Genomic DNA, 15,719 nt, shown 5'->3' with positions numbered 1-15,719 from the left:
GAGGTAAAGATTCATATATTGGAAGGTTGCATTCGGACATCGGAATGGTTCCGAGTGATTCGGGCATTTTTCCCGGAGTATCGGGAGGTTACCGGAACCCCCTGGGGAAAGATTGGGCCTACATGGGCCATAGGGAAGAGGGGAGGCAGCCCACAAGGGGCAGCCGCGCCCCCTTCCTATAGGGAGTCCGAATTGGACTAGGGAGGGGGGCGCCCCCCCTTCCTTCTCCTCCTCTCCCTTCCCTCTTTCCCCCTCTCCGGAAAAGGAAAGGGAGTCCAACTAGGATTAGGAGTCCTAGTTGGACTCCCCTCTATGGCGCGCCCCTTAGGTCGGCCGCCTCCTCCTCCCGTCCTTTATATACGGGGGAGGGGCACCCCATAGACACAACAAGTCTTCTCCTAGCCGTGTGCGGTGCCCCCTCCACAGTTACACACCTCGGTCATATCGTCGTAGTGCTTAGGCGAAGCCCTGCGCCGGTAACTTCATCATCACCATCGCCACGCCGTCGTGCTGACGGAACTCTCCCTCGTCCTCAACTGGATCAAGAGCTAGAGGGACGTTATCGAGCTGAACATGTGCTGAACGCGGAGGTGTCGTACGTTTGGTGCTTGGATCGGTTGGATCGCGAAGACATTCGACTACATCAACCGCGTTAATAAACGCTTCCGCTTTCGGTCTACGAGGGTACGTGGACACACTCTCCCCGCTCGTTGCTATGCATCTCCTAGATAGATCTTGCGTGATCGTAGGTAAATTTTTTGAAATACCGCGTTCCGCAACAGTTTGTAGGAGATTCACCTGATCTACATTCCTACCAAACCGTTTTTTGTTTTCCCAACTCGTTCATCTTCACCAACTTGTTACTCTTAGAGCTTGGGATCCTGGACGGTTTGAGATTCCTCCAGAAGCTTTCTTGCTTATGGTGTGCTCAGGAGAAGTATGTAAAGGTTTGGTGGTCACCTTCAAGACAAACCCCGAGTGATTCGAGACTCATCCGTTGGGGGTGACTCAAGAAGAATACATTGAGCCTTCCATGCTGTTGCTAAAGCCTTGGCTCTGGGACCACTCCAATAGAGATTAACACTTCCCCAAGTGTTGGGGTGGGAAAAGAGCAGGTTTTGCCCCAACTTGGACCCAGGGAAACCAAAGAAGAGCTACTTTCGCCCATTTGTTGAGCGAAAAGAAGAGTTCAACAAGAAGAATGTATGAAGAGATTGAGATGTTTGGATCTTGGCACTCTCACCTCATACGACTCAATCTGGAACCCCCTTTTCCTTTGACCAACAAGTCCTCGAACCCATGGGGGTCGAGCCCGAGCTGCCGCTGTAGTGCAATGGGTCTTTCAAGGATCGAATTGGGCGTGATCTGGCCTTCATCTCAAGGACGATGGGGGATAAGCTTTATTGTCGAGAGGGAAACAGACCGGGTCACCAGCTAAGGCCCCTAAATAAAAAAATAAGGCCCCTAGGAAGTGTGAACTTCAAAATAAAATCCACGTCATGGACTCACTTGTGGTTAATATGTTCCCACTCTTTATTTTTTTGCTCACCTTTCTAGCGACTTTTCTTTTTGAGAAAGTTTTAAGCGCCCCATTTCCCCCTTTTTTTGGAAAATTTTATTTTGTGAAACACTAGAAGAAAATGACTCTCTAAAACTTTGTGGGTTGCCTCAAAGGCTTAAAATGCTCAATTAATCATTCCACTAGGATCCCAAGGTATATCAATGCAAATTTAAGTTATCAAATATTTGGATCTAAGTCGTGAGTATATGGTAACATAGATCATGTAACAATGAAATATAACCCTCTTCTTGTGCATTGCCATGCCGTAAGAGAACAATTCATGAATACAGAGTAAATGCTAATGCCAATTTCTTGTAATTTTAGCATATTAGAAACATAGAGAGGCCCGTCATTTCTTCCTTTATCGAAATAACTATATAGTAGCAATAAATTTAATTATATAACTTTCATTAGTAGCATCATGAGAATAAGTAAGTTGCGAGCCACCAATATAATCCTTAACAAAAGCAAACTTCTCTTATATAGTGTAGTTGGGGGAGTTCAAAAGCATGATAGGATTATGAAGTGCGGGTGCAACACTAATAATTTTATTCTTATCACAAATAACAATAGTATATTCATCTCTATGTATCATAGGGGCATCATGGCCTTCAATATATCAAGCATGAAAGTCATCAAAAATAGTTTTTTCACCTAATGAGTTCAAAGGATCATGTATTTCATTTCTTCCTCTAGTAAGCATGGAGGGTAAGAAAGCACTTCAAAAGTTTCTTCCAAATGGTACTAGCTTGTGAACAATTCTGCCCCATGACCCGTTTTAGCTGCTTACTATGTTGAGACTCCCATTCAAGGCAATAGGATGGACGAAGAGAGAGGCTATTTTTTTGGCATATTGCCATGCTACGAGATCGCCCATCTGCCCATTCGGCAACAGGATTTGAAGGATTCTTCTCACTTCCACTTCCCAAAAGATCTCACATATCTTAAAGCAACTTTGTCCCATTCCATGGCTAAGATTTAACCTGATCATACCAGGGTCTGGCCAAGCCCGAAGTGAAAACCTCCTAGGCCCGGACCAACCCGAAACACCTGAATAATACAAATTTTCATTTAAATTTTTTATCTTTGGGCATTTAATATATTATTTTTGCTATTTTTCAACTAAAATAAGTATTTAAGCCTCATTTAGTCTTCCAGGCCGGGCTTTGCGCTTAAAAAACTGAGCCCAAGCCTGGCCCAGATGTCGGGCTTTCGGGGATGGGCTACCAGGTCGGGCTGCCCATGTGCAGGTCTAGCTAAGATAGCCCCTGGGCCCACTTGTGTGAGAAAAACACAAGACATGTGCACAAACAAGAACATACAAAGAGCGCCACCGTATTGCCTGGCCGTCCGATCTGATCTGAGTCGGAGAGAAAGACCATCAACGGTCAAATCATGTTCCACGTGGAGCCGGATTCACCAGATCCTCTTCGGGGCACGCCAAAAGACCAAATTACCCACTGTCTACCCTCCACCCCCCACCCCTCTCCCTCTCGCGCTGGTCCCCTCTCCGTGCTGTTCCCCGCTCGCTCGCTCCCTCTCCTGCGCTCTCCGGCGCCGCCCAGAGGACCCCCGACGCCGCCCTCCCCGCGGAACTCCGGCGCCTTCCAGCGCCACCCGACGTTGCTGTTCCCGCGGAGGCCCGGTGCCCCCCGGCTCCCTTCGACGCCGCCCCTCCCCGTGGAGCCCCGGCGCCCCGCGGCCTGCCCGTCCCCGATGCGCGCCGCCCTCTCCCGCGGAGCTCTGACGCCGCCAGGTGAGGGTTCCTTGCTTTCCTTGTATGCTCCTTCGCGTGATTTGTGCAGTCCCCTAATAAACCCTAGGTTTTGTGGCGGAGGTTGATCAATGACATCGTGGGAGGGATGAGATGCTGCTCTATTTCTGGCATGTGAACTTATTTGGGGAATTCAATAGTCACCATGAGAGAAATCTTATTAGTTTATGAGCTATATAATTTTTTATTTTTCTCGGAGCAATCGATTTGTTGTTATGTTTAGAGATGTTGTTTTTGTTGTCTAGTTTTGGAGGAATTTTGTGCCATAGCCTAGTGAGCTTGCCAATTTCGAGTTAGTTAAGGGGCTGTTTGGTTCCTGCCCAGGCACGTCCCGCCAAATCATGGGCGTCGTTGGGGCGCCAAAATATCGGCGAGCGATTTGTCCGCCGCCGTTTCGCCAGCGCTTTGGCGCAAAAACAGAGGGGAAAGGCTCAAGCGGGGCTGGCGTGCCGAAAATTTGGATTCCATCCAAACAGGATACGAAGCGCCGGTCAACACCTATATATTGGCTGGGCAGGCAAGGGCGCCAATCCAAACAGCCCCTAAGAGTCTGGACTTGCTCTTGGGGAAGTGATGTGCTCAACCTCTATGACATTGGCTTAGCAATTTAGCTACTCCCTCCGATCCATATTAAATTGTCGCTGATAATATGGTTCCATATTAATTCAGCGAAAATTAATATGGATCGGAGGGAGTAGCAAAATCTGACACTTATCTGGTTGTTTGTTTGCGTGTCGTGGACATGGAGGGTTCAATGTCTTTGGAAGATTTCTTACTTTGGAATCAATATTTATTATATGCTGTTCTCTATCCGCAGGTAGGGTTTGACCAAGGGAAAACGGAAAGACATGCTACTCCTTCCGTGTGAACTGCTGTGATGCATTGCCTAAACTGAGAATCCACCCCATCTTGAGTGAAATCATGGCGCGAAAAGGAAGTCAAAGTAAAAGTGGTCCGAATCTCGCTTCACCTAATCGGCAAAATACAACTAATGGTGATATACTAAATACACCAGAAAGAGATCCAGTGCATGGTGAAGATCCAAGTTCACATCTTCAAGGTAAATCAAATGGTTCTGGAGGGAACACTGGCCAGAAAACAAAAAGCAACAAGAAGAATAACAAAAGCAATGGCACCTCCTTTGGTAAATCTGATGACATAACTTCACATAAACAACAACCAGAAGATATCAGTACTGATATGCAAAATTCAGAAGAACCTGGGCCACCTTTCAGCAGTACCAGACCAAGAAGAGATGGCAAGAAATCCTCACGGCGTGGCTTTGGTAAAAACTCATCAGTAGAACAAACTCCATTGCGTATTTTGACAGAGCAAGTCAAAGAGAAGACCAGGCATGTTACTTCCATGGCTGCATCCCTTTTTAGAACCTCGATGATGTATGTGATGGAAGAAAGCAAAGTATTGGTTGAGAAAAATAGGCCAGCTATCACAGCTTTCATGGCAATGGCAGAAAAAGGGCGTGCCTATGCCCTCGGCAAAATGGAGTATGTTTATCCTATTGCTCGGGCCTGGATGTTTAGTGCTGGAAAGCTGATGTTGCTCTTGTTGACTGTTTGGTTAGACTGCAACATAAGGGGCTTCGATTCTCTGCTTCGTCTGGGGACAAATTCCCTTATTGCAATACTTTGGTGCAGCATGTTGTCAATTTTTGCAATGATTGGGATAAAGAAAATGCTCATGTTCATGGTATGACCAACTATCTTTTTCTTCTTTTCTAGTTACCTTGCTGACAATTTAATGTTTACTGTGCTAACAGTGGTTTGGACTTGGTCAACATTTATTTTCTGCACTTTTCTCTCATGAGTGCAAAAGTAGTTTCAGTAAAATTTCTAATCACTAGCCTGTTTAGTCCATGCAACATGTATAGTCTTCTGCAGTTGATGATGCCTTTCTAAGTTTTTATTATGCTCTCTTACTTGAAACTTTGAATTGTCAAATCAAAGTAGATGTGCTTAATGTCCTGGCAGTATTTTCATTTTTGCTATTCTCTCTTTGTGATCTAGGTGATTGCTGCTTCTGTGGTTGCCTTTATTGGTATTGGTTTTGCTGTCCTGCTTGTCGCGGTGCTTGCAGTGGTGATTTTATGGCTGTATGGAAGCTTTTGGACAACAAGCACTGTAGTAATTATTGGAGGTCATATTCTACAACTTGTCTACTATTCCTTTGTGACCACTCTTACTGAACATTTCATAGTGTGTAAAAATTCTCTAACATTGCTTAAAATGCAGGTGCTTCCTTTTTGTTGAAGCATGAACGATTTGCTCTGCTTGTCACCTGCCTATATTCAATGTATTGTGCAAGAAGCTACATTGGATGGCTTGGATTACTTTTGAGCCTGAATTTGTCTTTCTTTTCAACTGACGTTCTAGTCCAGTTCCTGAAGAAAAATGTAGACAATGAAAATGGTTCTTCAAGGAACTCTGATCAAAATTCAGACAGATCAAGCAATTTCTTTGGGGAATTTCAGCAATCATCAAAAGACAGCAGCTCACATTCTGGATATACTCAACAATCTAATCGTGGCCCTGGTGATCCGTCAACAAGTGGAGCTGAGGAGTTAACCTCTGAAGATGAAGTGGCACGTTTATTGAATTGCGCCGATCACTATTCAGCATTTGGATTTCGCCCGTATGAAATCATAGATGTGTCAGTACTCAAGAGAGAATACAAGAAAAAGGTGATGCTAAAGATAAAACTAATGTCAGCTGTATGAGTGCCATATGAATGTTCATATGCTGCAAGGTTTGATTATATCTTTGTTAATTGTGATTACTGATTTTGCAGGCTATGTTAGTCCATCCTGATAAGAATATGGGCAATGATAAAGCTGCTGATGCATTTAAAAAGCTTCAAAACGCATATGAGGTTCACATCCATTCATTGTTGAAATAATTACATATTCAATTAAAATGCATCTTTTTATAAGATCATGTATGTATTCATGAGTCCACAACTGTACACACAGGTTCTTCTTGATTCAGTGAAACGAAAGACATATGACGATGAGTTAAGGAGGGAGGAGCTACTGAACTACTTCAGGCGGTTCCAGGGTGCTTCTCAAAAGGTTTTCCTAGCTATTCCTTACCAAATGATGTTTAATATTTACGCTTTGCTTGTTTTCTCTTATATCTTCTTTCCTTAAAAGTAGTTCCATGCATCATTCTTGTAACTGCCTGCAACTGCTGCTAACCCATCCATGCTAGTTGCCTCCTGTGCGAGGGAAAGGTACCCAGTTTAGCTGGACTAGAGAATCACCCTACTGTGGCCATGTTTCAATTAATTATGGTGTATTGACATGTTTTTGAAGTGCATGAGAAGGGTTTGCATTTGAACTACCCCCTCCGTTCCTAAATATGAGTCTTTGGAGAGATTTCACCATGGACTACATATGGATGTATATAGATGCATTTAGAGTGTAGATTCACTCATTTTGCTCCATATGTAGTCCATGGTGTGGAATCTCTCCAAAGACTTATATTTAGGAACGGAGGGAGTATTCAATTGCATGATAGTTCATGTTTTTCAGGTTAACCTGAGAAAAAAAAATGAAACTGCCAGCAATCACTTTACCACTTACGAGCGGATTCGGGATTTGGCTGATTTGTGCTTTGCTGGATTTGCAAAATCACAATGCTTTTTTTTTCATTTGGTCTCAATTAATTGAGGACAATTTCGGAAGCCTGGCCCAGTAATAGTCATAGTTAGTGGAAGTTGATTTGACCAGTGGTATGGATTTTACTGTTCAGTTAAGTTCCTAGTGGAAGTTGATCTGGCCAGGGAATTGGTATGTATTTTACTGTTCAGTTTAGTTAAGTTCAATGTTCTTGTGTGCATTGTCTTGTGTTGGAAAAACATTATATTTAGCTGTCCATAGCCCTGATTTAATGTCTTGGAAAAGCATTATTTACCAGAAGGGTGCTGGATGGTTTCAGTGGCAACAATTGCTCATTGGTTTTTGACCCAACTGTAGACGGTGTCCTTGATTGCTCTGATGCAAACATGCAGTTTCCATGATGGTTTGGTGTCATGGTTTTGATGTGAAAGTGACTTCCGACAGTAGGCAGTTCGATCGTTTGGGGATGGAATCATGTTACATGCAATAGGTTCATATGTATTCGTTGCAGTAATTTTTTTTGTCAGTCTGAATAGTGTGACGTTCCTAATATCTGGTATCATTTTGTGTTGCAATTGTAAAATTTATTCTTGCAACTGCCATCAGTTGTTTTATGAGACTAGTGTTTGGGAAATGTTTATGTTGGTTTAACAATCCATTCTGCCAAGGTGGTCTGAGATAAAAACAGAAGACACAAGAATAGTAGATGTACTATCTACATATTAATACAGCTTCATAGTTTTCAGTTTGCTTTAATTTATCCTCCTCCTTAGAAAGTATCAAATATGACTACACATCTGATGCCATAATTTATTTTGCTGTTTTATTTTGTTTACTAGAAAGGAGGACATGGTACATTTCAACAAGGGTTTAGCCCCTCTGAAGGTGTTGATGAAGGACCTTCTGCTCTATCAAGAAGAATAGCCTGCAAGAAATGTGGCGATTTCCATCTGTGGATCTATACAGGAAGACCTAAGTTGCAGGGCAGATGGTGTCAGGTATTTTCTTTTGGTATATGGCTGTGGTTGCTTTTGATTCTGTGCTACTAGTAAATGTTCCGTATAAGTTACTTTTCTTCATCACAGGATTGTAAAGAGTTTCATCAGGCTAAAGATGGTGATGGATGGGTTGAGCAGTCATTTCAACCGGTCCTATTTGGGATGCTGCACAAGGTAATGTCAGATTATTCCAACTCATGATATGACCAACTGCAAAAACTTTTAGCCACCACAAATGTCTTGTGACTGATGTCTTATGATATTTACAATTATGCAGCCCGACCTGCCTCGTGCATTTGTTTGTGCTGAAAGCAGCATTTTTGATGTCACCGAGTGGTTCAGCTGTCAGGTAAAAGTTTATATGTTTTATGAATATTTTCTTTATTACATTTGATTGCTCATCAGTTTGATCTTTGGTCAGTACATATCTATGTGTTGTAAGGCATGGCTACTATATGGTATACCTAGATGCTTATCTGTTTGAACCACTGAAATCCTGTGTTTCGTTCATGAGAACTGTGACCAAGAAACTTCGTATTAGTGCAGTATAAGTTCAGTAAGGTGATCACTTGCCACTGTTAGTTTGAAGTTTAGCCAGAATCTCTCTGGGCATTGTCTCCGGTTCTCAGTTTACTATTAAGATAAAAAAATGAATGGTGAATAGGAAAGCAGTAAACGTACTAAATCATAGCTACAGCTAGAGGACATTTGCAGGTTTCTGAAATCTGAGGCGTAGAGTGGAGTGACACACTTCCGGTCAGGGTCATTATTTCACACTCCGCCTAGGGAGCAGAAAGAGAAGCAAAGGAATATATGAACTGATACACAATTTTCTGTTTTGTTCTCCAGGGAATGAGATGTCCACCGAACACCCACAAGCCGACCTTCCACGTGAATGCCAGTTTGGCAAAGCAAGGTAGTGGCAAAGGGAGCACGTCAGGGCCGAGGGGTGGAGTCCCAAACATGGATGCAGGAGTCGATGAGGAGTTCTTTGAGTGGCTGCAGAACGCTATGCAGTCTGGCATGTTTGAAGGGCAAGGCGACCCCCCTTCTCCGGGCAGCGGAAGCCATGCAAAGAGTGGTGGTGGTGGTGGTGGTGGCGGCGGCGGTGGTAGTAGTAACAGGAAAAAGAGGAAGGGCAAGAAGCAATGGTAACTCACCTGGGCAGGGAAAAGATAAATAAAGGATTTTGAGTGCATCCACGCAAGGCAAATGGCCAACTTAGTTCGTCCCTGGATGCTAAAGACTGGCATGGTACGCGTACGCTGAGACGCCATCGAACATCCCGACTCGACTTGGTAAGATTTCAAATTTCGAGAATCGAAATTCAGATGAAAAACGAGAGCATGTATGTGTATGGCAATGCTGGTGGATGTATTGTTACTCGCCTTACAATGAGGCCCAAAAATGTTACCCTAAGTGCAAGAAATATATGTCATTATATCTGGAAACTTGTCTATTCTTCTCGGGATGAACTTGCATTTATTTTGCTGAAGTAAAAATGTTTATCTTGACTTTGCTGTAGTTCTCATGGTCTTCTGATCTGACTCAACACTTGATAGCATACAGATGGTGAAAGCTAGCTGCTGAAATGTCCAGTTGTATGTAGCCATCACTCACCAGTACCATTAAGCTCCCAACCAAATGGCGTAGCAAATCAAAAAAGGAGCTACCAGGCACCACTGGCGACAGTGACGTGCCTCTGCTTAGCCACCGTGGCAGTGACATGTCTCTGCTTTGCGTGATGATTAAGCTCGATAATGACACAAACCTTAAACACTTTCCATCATCTGGGTGAGCTTTAGCATCATGCTACAGTTAGAAATCTCTGTCACCTTTTCCAGGACAAATACAATCATTCTCACCCCCCGCCTCACTTTGTGTACAAACAGAAAGATTAGTACTAGGAATCAAAATTGCATGCCTTTTGTACGTGCTGCAATTTTGAGCTGAGTGACGTGGGATTTTACGTGACGACATTCAGTCAGCATTTCCTTTTCTCTTTCAAGGATATACTCGTACATGGAAATTGCAAGAACATCCACTGCTTGTTGGTTACGCCGGGTCGGGTCGATCGACTAGTTTTAGTTGATTGTAACCCTGTCAGTGGAGGAATGAATTAGTGGCCGGCTAGCTGTCAGGTGACTGAAAATCGAATTTGGGTCAGTCGAGTCGTCACAAGCCGTTGGATGCAAGATGGATGGCCAGATCATCTTCTTCAATCTCCAAAATGATTGACTCTTCATCTTCTACCTCTAAACCGCCGGCCTATCACAGGCCTAACCGCCGCTGTCCGCTGCCGGCGGCGGGAGCGCTGATCTACTCGCTGTTCTATCCTAGAAACAAATCAAGCAAAACCGCTGTATATATTATGATTGCAAAAATAAAGAAATTGCACACTGTATTAGTGTGATATTTTCACAAAGCACCCCGGACAACACACATAATCCCTGACGAGGCAGGAGAGGACACGCATATGCACTGTGCCGCCATCAGCAGCGACAACAAGCTAGCTTTGTACTCGTCAATAATAGACTGCGCTGGCATCAGCTGCAGCTAATTCTTCGGGCCGCCGTCGTGGGAGGCGGCGGCGCCGACGACCCCTTCGTTGCCGGCGAGGATGAGGTACTTGTCCCTCCTCGTCAGCCCGGTGCGCTCGTACCCGAGGGCCTCTGCCACCCGCCGCTGCACCTCGTTAGCCACGGCGCGCGCCTCCTGGTCGCCGCACTCGACGGGGTCGAGGAACTGGACGAGGTACGACGGCACCGGGTTCATCAGCAGGTACAGCGGGTCCAGCATCTTCCTGCCCCCCGCCGTCGTGCCGTGGAACATGTCCACCGCCAGGTGCAGCGCCACGGGCACCACGTCCACGCCGCCGGCAGCCAGCTCCGCGAACAGTGGGCTGAACCGCAGCAGGAACGGCTCCCTGCACGTGGTGCCCTCCGGGCACACCACCAGCCCGCCGCGGCCGCCGCGGCGGGCGAGCTGTGCCTGCATGGCCCCGCGGTCGGCGGCGCGGTCGCGGGTGAGGCGGAACGTGGGGATCGGCGCGAGCATCTCCGACAGGCGGCTGATGCTGTAGGTGGCCGCGGCGAGGTCGCGCCGGCCGGCGGCAGCGGACACGCAGAGCGGGTCCAGCAGCGACCGGTGGTTGCACGCGAAGAGGTTGCCCTTGCTCTTGTCCCCGGCAGACGGCAACGACGATGCGATCATGCGGTTGTGCATGCCGAGGCTGGCGAGGAGCGGCACCGAGAGGGAGAAGGGGAGCAGGAGGAAGACGGCAGTGCGGAGCACGGCGAGCGGCGCACCGAGCGGGAGCCACACGAACATGGCGAGCGTGGCGGCGGGCGTCGGCCGGAACGCGGTGCGGCCGTCGTGGAACACCAGGGGCTTCGGGTACCGCCGCGGGTGCAGCGCCCCGCGCCGGCGCCGCGTCGACTCCGTCGGCACGTACACCTCCTGCATGCATGCAATAAATTGTCAGCGACAGCCCACCAACCAAAGCCGGTTAACAGAAGACTATGCTACACGTACGTAGTACACGACAGGAAATATTGAAGATATGCTCGAATTAATCAACGGCCAGGATGTTAACTTAAAGGTAGTTGTAAACCAGGAGTAGCTCTCTTTTCAGAAAGGCGTTGAAGAGCCAGTATCTCTAGCTTTCGAGTACGGCTGGGGACAGCAACATCTGTGATATGATTATAGATCCACCGGGCAGTATATAATTATCTTCGAGTATGATTGGGAAAAGTAGATGTACATGCGTGCATGAGTTTAATTTAGGGGTTATGTATTTGTGGAAACACCTTCTCAACAAGCTCATAGATGAGCATCATGTCAAAAGTATTTATGCAAAAGTATGTTTAAAATGCCGAAATAAGATGCCGAACATATTTTTCTACGTTTCCACTATATATTTGATCATATCATATTGCGTAAATAGCCTCTTACATAAATGTAGGGAAAGGCTGCGTACAATAGACCCAAAGTGATTGGACCCATCCCCGGACCCTACACAAGCGGGAGCTACATGCACCGGGCTGCCTTTTTTTATATTGCGTAAATCTTTCTAATTTTTGTTGTTAAAATATGATGCACATCATGAAATTAATGAAAGGCCCAGGTGTTGGTGTTACTAGAACCATCTCTCTCATTTTCCGGAAGGTGTTGAACTGGACAGTATCTCTACCTATCGAACACTGCTCAAGATAGTAACATAGGACAAACTCTCTCGTTTCTCGGATGGCGTTGAACTGGCCAGTACCTCTAGCCATCGAATACTGTTGGGGATAGTAACACAGATCCACCACCACCATTATATAAAGAATGATCGTGATCACATGATGCTGAACGTGTACTACTGCTTACTACTTTTCTCTTGAAAGCTGACGTTTTGGACAACTTATTTTGGCACGATTATGCACGGCTCTTTCCATACATATCCAAGCGTAGCTAACTACTCCCTTCCCTTCGTTCCTAAATATAATCTTTTTAAAGATTTTAAATGAACTACAACATACGAATGAATATAGATATATTTTAAAATGTAGATTCACTCATTTTTCTCCGTAGTATGTAGCCTCTTGTTGGAATCTCTAGAAGGACTTACATTCGAGAACACAGGGAGTAGGACTAAAACAGAAGTAGGATACTGTGCAGGCACTGTAGGGGGACTGTAGGTGCATCAGTGCATGCATGCATGGTGGCTTGCAATCACTGATCGAGGTGGTGCATGTGCATGTGCATGTGCATTCAGTCGGTCGAGTTGACGTATGATCCATGGAATGCAGTTCGACCAGGTCCGACACGGACACGCACGCAACGCTCGAGCGAGATCAACCACTCGAATTAGCTAGGAGGATGCACATCTCAATCATGGAAATTTTACTATATATGTGCCGGCATCCGTGTAGGAGCCATATACACCTTCAGATTTGACGAATTGAACGTGACAGAGAAACATATTGCTTGCTAATCGTAGTAACATCAAGTATATGCCACGCAAGAAATAGACCTGAACTAAAATACTACTCCCTCCGATCCTTAGCTAGTCTAACTTACTCAAGAGTAACATGCAGCGATGAGAAGGTGTTGCATATTCTTAAGTTAGTACTCCCTGCCCAAGTGGGAGCTACATGCTTTGTTTAAAAAAGGAATTTCAGTCACTTCTCTAAGCAATAGAACCATGTAACACCCAACCATCACCATTTATTCCCACCACACCATGTACTCTCTCCTTTTTTTTAGTCCGCATATAAGATTTATCTTAAGTCAAACGTAGTAAAGCTTAACTAAAATTATAGAGAAAAAAATATTAACATTCATAATATAAAATTGATATCACTAGATGCATCAAACTTTTCATGTTGCATATTTCTAGTATTGTAGATGTTGATAATTTCTTATATATATTTGGCCAAACTTTATGAAGTTTGTCAGACTAATCTTATATGCAAAGTAAAACAAACGGAGGGAGTACTATGCAAATATAGTGAAAAATCGCAGCAACATTTTGCTAGAATTGCACACTTTCAAGACACCAGTTTTAGCAACGCTTAGTGATCGATGTAGTAGTAGTACAACTAGTAGAATTTTGAGTGACTAAGACATAAAAATTCCAGGCTATCTTGTCTAAGTAGACACGCTTGTTTTTTTTTTTTTTTTGCGGGAGGTAGACACGCTTGTTTTCACCAAAAAAAGTAGAATACGCTTGCATGCGAATTTCAGTGACAGTTTCTTTCTTTTTATCTTTTCTCCATCAATATCTTGAACAAACAAGCACACCCCTTATTTTTTCTTCTTTAAACTTATCTCGCTTATTTTCAAGAACATTAATAGCATGCATATCAGCGCCCTCTCGCTTATTTTCAAGAACATTAATAGCATGCATGGAGTAGTAAAAAACCATTGGTGGCTAACCTTGCAGTACTTTTGGAAGATGTGCCGAAACGAGCACCCCAGTCCACCAATGCCGACGACGGCGCCGCCCTTGGCCCCAATGGCCTCCTCCACGTCCATCCGCCTCATCGCCTCGCCTTCGTCCTCCACGAGACCCAGGTAGTACCCTCCGAGCTCCCTCAGCTCCGGCGCGACGACGGCGTCGACAGCGAGGTACTCCTTCAAGAACGACTCCACCATCACCCTCGGCATGCTGCTCACGCACACGCAGCGCCTTCGCCGCCGCGCGGCCCCTGCCGTCGCTGGAGCAGACGTGGCCGCGTGGAACACCTCGGCGCTCACGTCCTGCAGGAACAGCTTGGGCATGACGGCCATGCCTAGCCGGCCAAACGCGTCCTTCCGGAGCCCCGCGAAGGTCACCATCACCATGGCCTTCATGGCGAGCTCGTCCGTGAGGAGGCGGAGGAGAGGGTAGAGCAGCAGCAGAAGGAGGCCGCGGAGGAGCCCGCCGGCCTCGAGGGCCACGAGCATGAAGTAGGGAAAGGTAGAGGAGGACATCAGCAGGGCGCCTTCCACCTCGCACACGATGGCGCCGCCGCCAGCACAACCACCATTATTGTTGTCGTTGTCCATCGTCCCCGGTGCCGGGAGCGCGTCCAGCGGCGCCGTCGACGACTCGCGCCTCTGTGATGGTGGCAGCCTCTCGGTGGCCGACGTCGGCGCGGGTGGCGCACGGCTGATGAGGGACTTGAGCCGCCGGATGAGGATCTTGTTGTACAAGAGGAGGGACTTGGTGAATGCTTTGGACATGGCGGCAGCCGGCGGTGCGTGCCACCACAAATGTTGAGGCAGGTAGCTAGTGTTGAGATGTGGTGAAAGGCAGCAGACGCTGAATGTGTTTATATAGATAGGAGAAAGATACGTGCTGGCGTGCACTAGCGGGAGCGGGATTAATAAAAAATAAGTGCTGGCGTGCTGGAGTACAAATTTTTTTTAAACACAATACAAATGCTCGCATACCGGCATATACACTTAACTCTTTGAACGCATGCACGCGCACTCCACCCCTAGAAGCATCTTCGATATACCGAGCCTTCATAGTCGACGGGAATTTCTCCTCCCGCTAAATGCATATCGCCGGAAGGCCAATAAATCCAGAAAAATACGATCACAAGTGGCAAGTCTAAGACTTGAACCCTGGCCGTTGGTTCCACCACAAGGAACCTAATCATGTTAGCTCCGCTCAGTTCACATTAGAGTACAAGTTTGTTGTTGTGTCATGTATCATTGGTGTTTAATCTTGGATTGGTTTGCTACACTCTGCTAACTTTCATAAAGCCGCGTAATAGATGGGGCCGACTATTTCAAGGCCGTCCATTTTTTTCTTCCATCGGCCACTTTTTCCTCCACCGATCTAATCAGCAATCCAACGGACCACAACCTTCCCTTTCCTCTAGTCTTCTCCCTCTAACAACATCGTGCCACTGTACCTCCACTATGTTGAAGTTGTGTCGAATATAGTGTACAAGGTAGGTTACAGTTGGACTTGTAGTAGTATTGTGTTTAGATAGGATATGGAGTCGTGTCGTAGTAGGACACTTGTATCCTAGGCCTCTCATATGTAGCGGGGCTAGACACACGATGTAACCTATGCCAGCATAATAGCACAGGTGCGCAAGGGGGAGCCGGCGGAGTATGCCGGCGCTCGGGTGGCCGGTGTGCGGTATTGTGACGGTGTCACGGGGAGGAGCGCCCGTAGTCAAGCCCCGCGGATGTAGCCATATCGGTGAACCTCGTTAACAAATCTCAGTGTTGTGCCTCGTATGATTGCTTGGTCCTCGGATGATCAAC

The 15,719-nt window shown here is 46.1% G+C and overlaps 2 protein-coding genes across 2 annotated transcripts; one reads left to right on the top strand and one right to left on the bottom strand.

The window, feature by feature from the left end:
• The first annotated feature begins 3,032 nt into the window (after nt 1-3,032).
• Nucleotides 3,033-9,418, top strand: LOC109771541 (uncharacterized). Its single transcript, XM_020330236.4, has 10 exons — nt 3,033-3,317; nt 4,153-5,042; nt 5,360-5,489; nt 5,585-6,033; nt 6,141-6,221; nt 6,322-6,420; nt 7,809-7,967; nt 8,055-8,141; nt 8,245-8,316; nt 8,817-9,418. Exons 2-10 carry the CDS (start codon nt 4,257-4,259, stop codon nt 9,120-9,122), a joined length of 2,169 nt encoding a protein of 722 aa, XP_020185825.1. The 5' UTR covers nt 3,033-3,317; nt 4,153-4,256; the 3' UTR covers nt 9,123-9,418.
• An 896-nt stretch (nt 9,419-10,314) lies between these two features.
• LOC109771542 (probable glycerol-3-phosphate acyltransferase 3) lies at nt 10,315-14,840 on the bottom strand. The gene is made up of 2 exons (XM_020330237.4): nt 13,890-14,840; nt 10,315-11,426 (listed from the first exon to the last, which is right to left on the bottom strand). Exons 1-2 carry the CDS (start codon nt 14,676-14,678, stop codon nt 10,524-10,526), a joined length of 1,692 nt encoding a protein of 563 aa, XP_020185826.1. The 5' UTR covers nt 14,679-14,840; the 3' UTR covers nt 10,315-10,523.
• Between the last annotated feature and the right edge of the window lie 879 nt (nt 14,841-15,719).

The sequence above is a fragment of the Aegilops tauschii genome, chromosome 5 (genome assembly GCF_002575655.3).
Source record: "Aegilops tauschii subsp. strangulata cultivar AL8/78 chromosome 5, Aet v6.0, whole genome shotgun sequence".
Classification (NCBI taxonomy): Eukaryota; Viridiplantae; Streptophyta; class Magnoliopsida; order Poales; family Poaceae; genus Aegilops; species Aegilops tauschii.
This window is presented reverse-complemented; position numbering and strand designations above follow the sequence as displayed.

Coding starts and splice junctions, on each gene's coding strand:
- LOC109771541 (XM_020330236.4), top strand. CDS start 4,257: ATGGCGCGAAAAGGAAGTCAAAGTAAAAGTGGTCCGAATCTCGCTTCA. Junction 6,222..6,321: donor AGCTTCAAAACGCATATGAG/GTTCACATCCAT, acceptor CTGTACACACAG/GTTCTTCTTGATTCAGTGAA. Junction 7,968..8,054: donor TGCAGGGCAGATGGTGTCAG/GTATTTTCTTTT, acceptor TCTTCATCACAG/GATTGTAAAGAGTTTCATCA.
- LOC109771542 (XM_020330237.4), bottom strand. CDS start 14,678: ATGTCCAAAGCATTCACCAAGTCCCTCCTCTTGTACAACAAGATCCTC. Junction 11,427..13,889: donor TCTTCCAAAAGTACTGCAAG/GTTAGCCACCAA, acceptor GCATGCATGCAG/GAGGTGTACGTGCCGACGGA.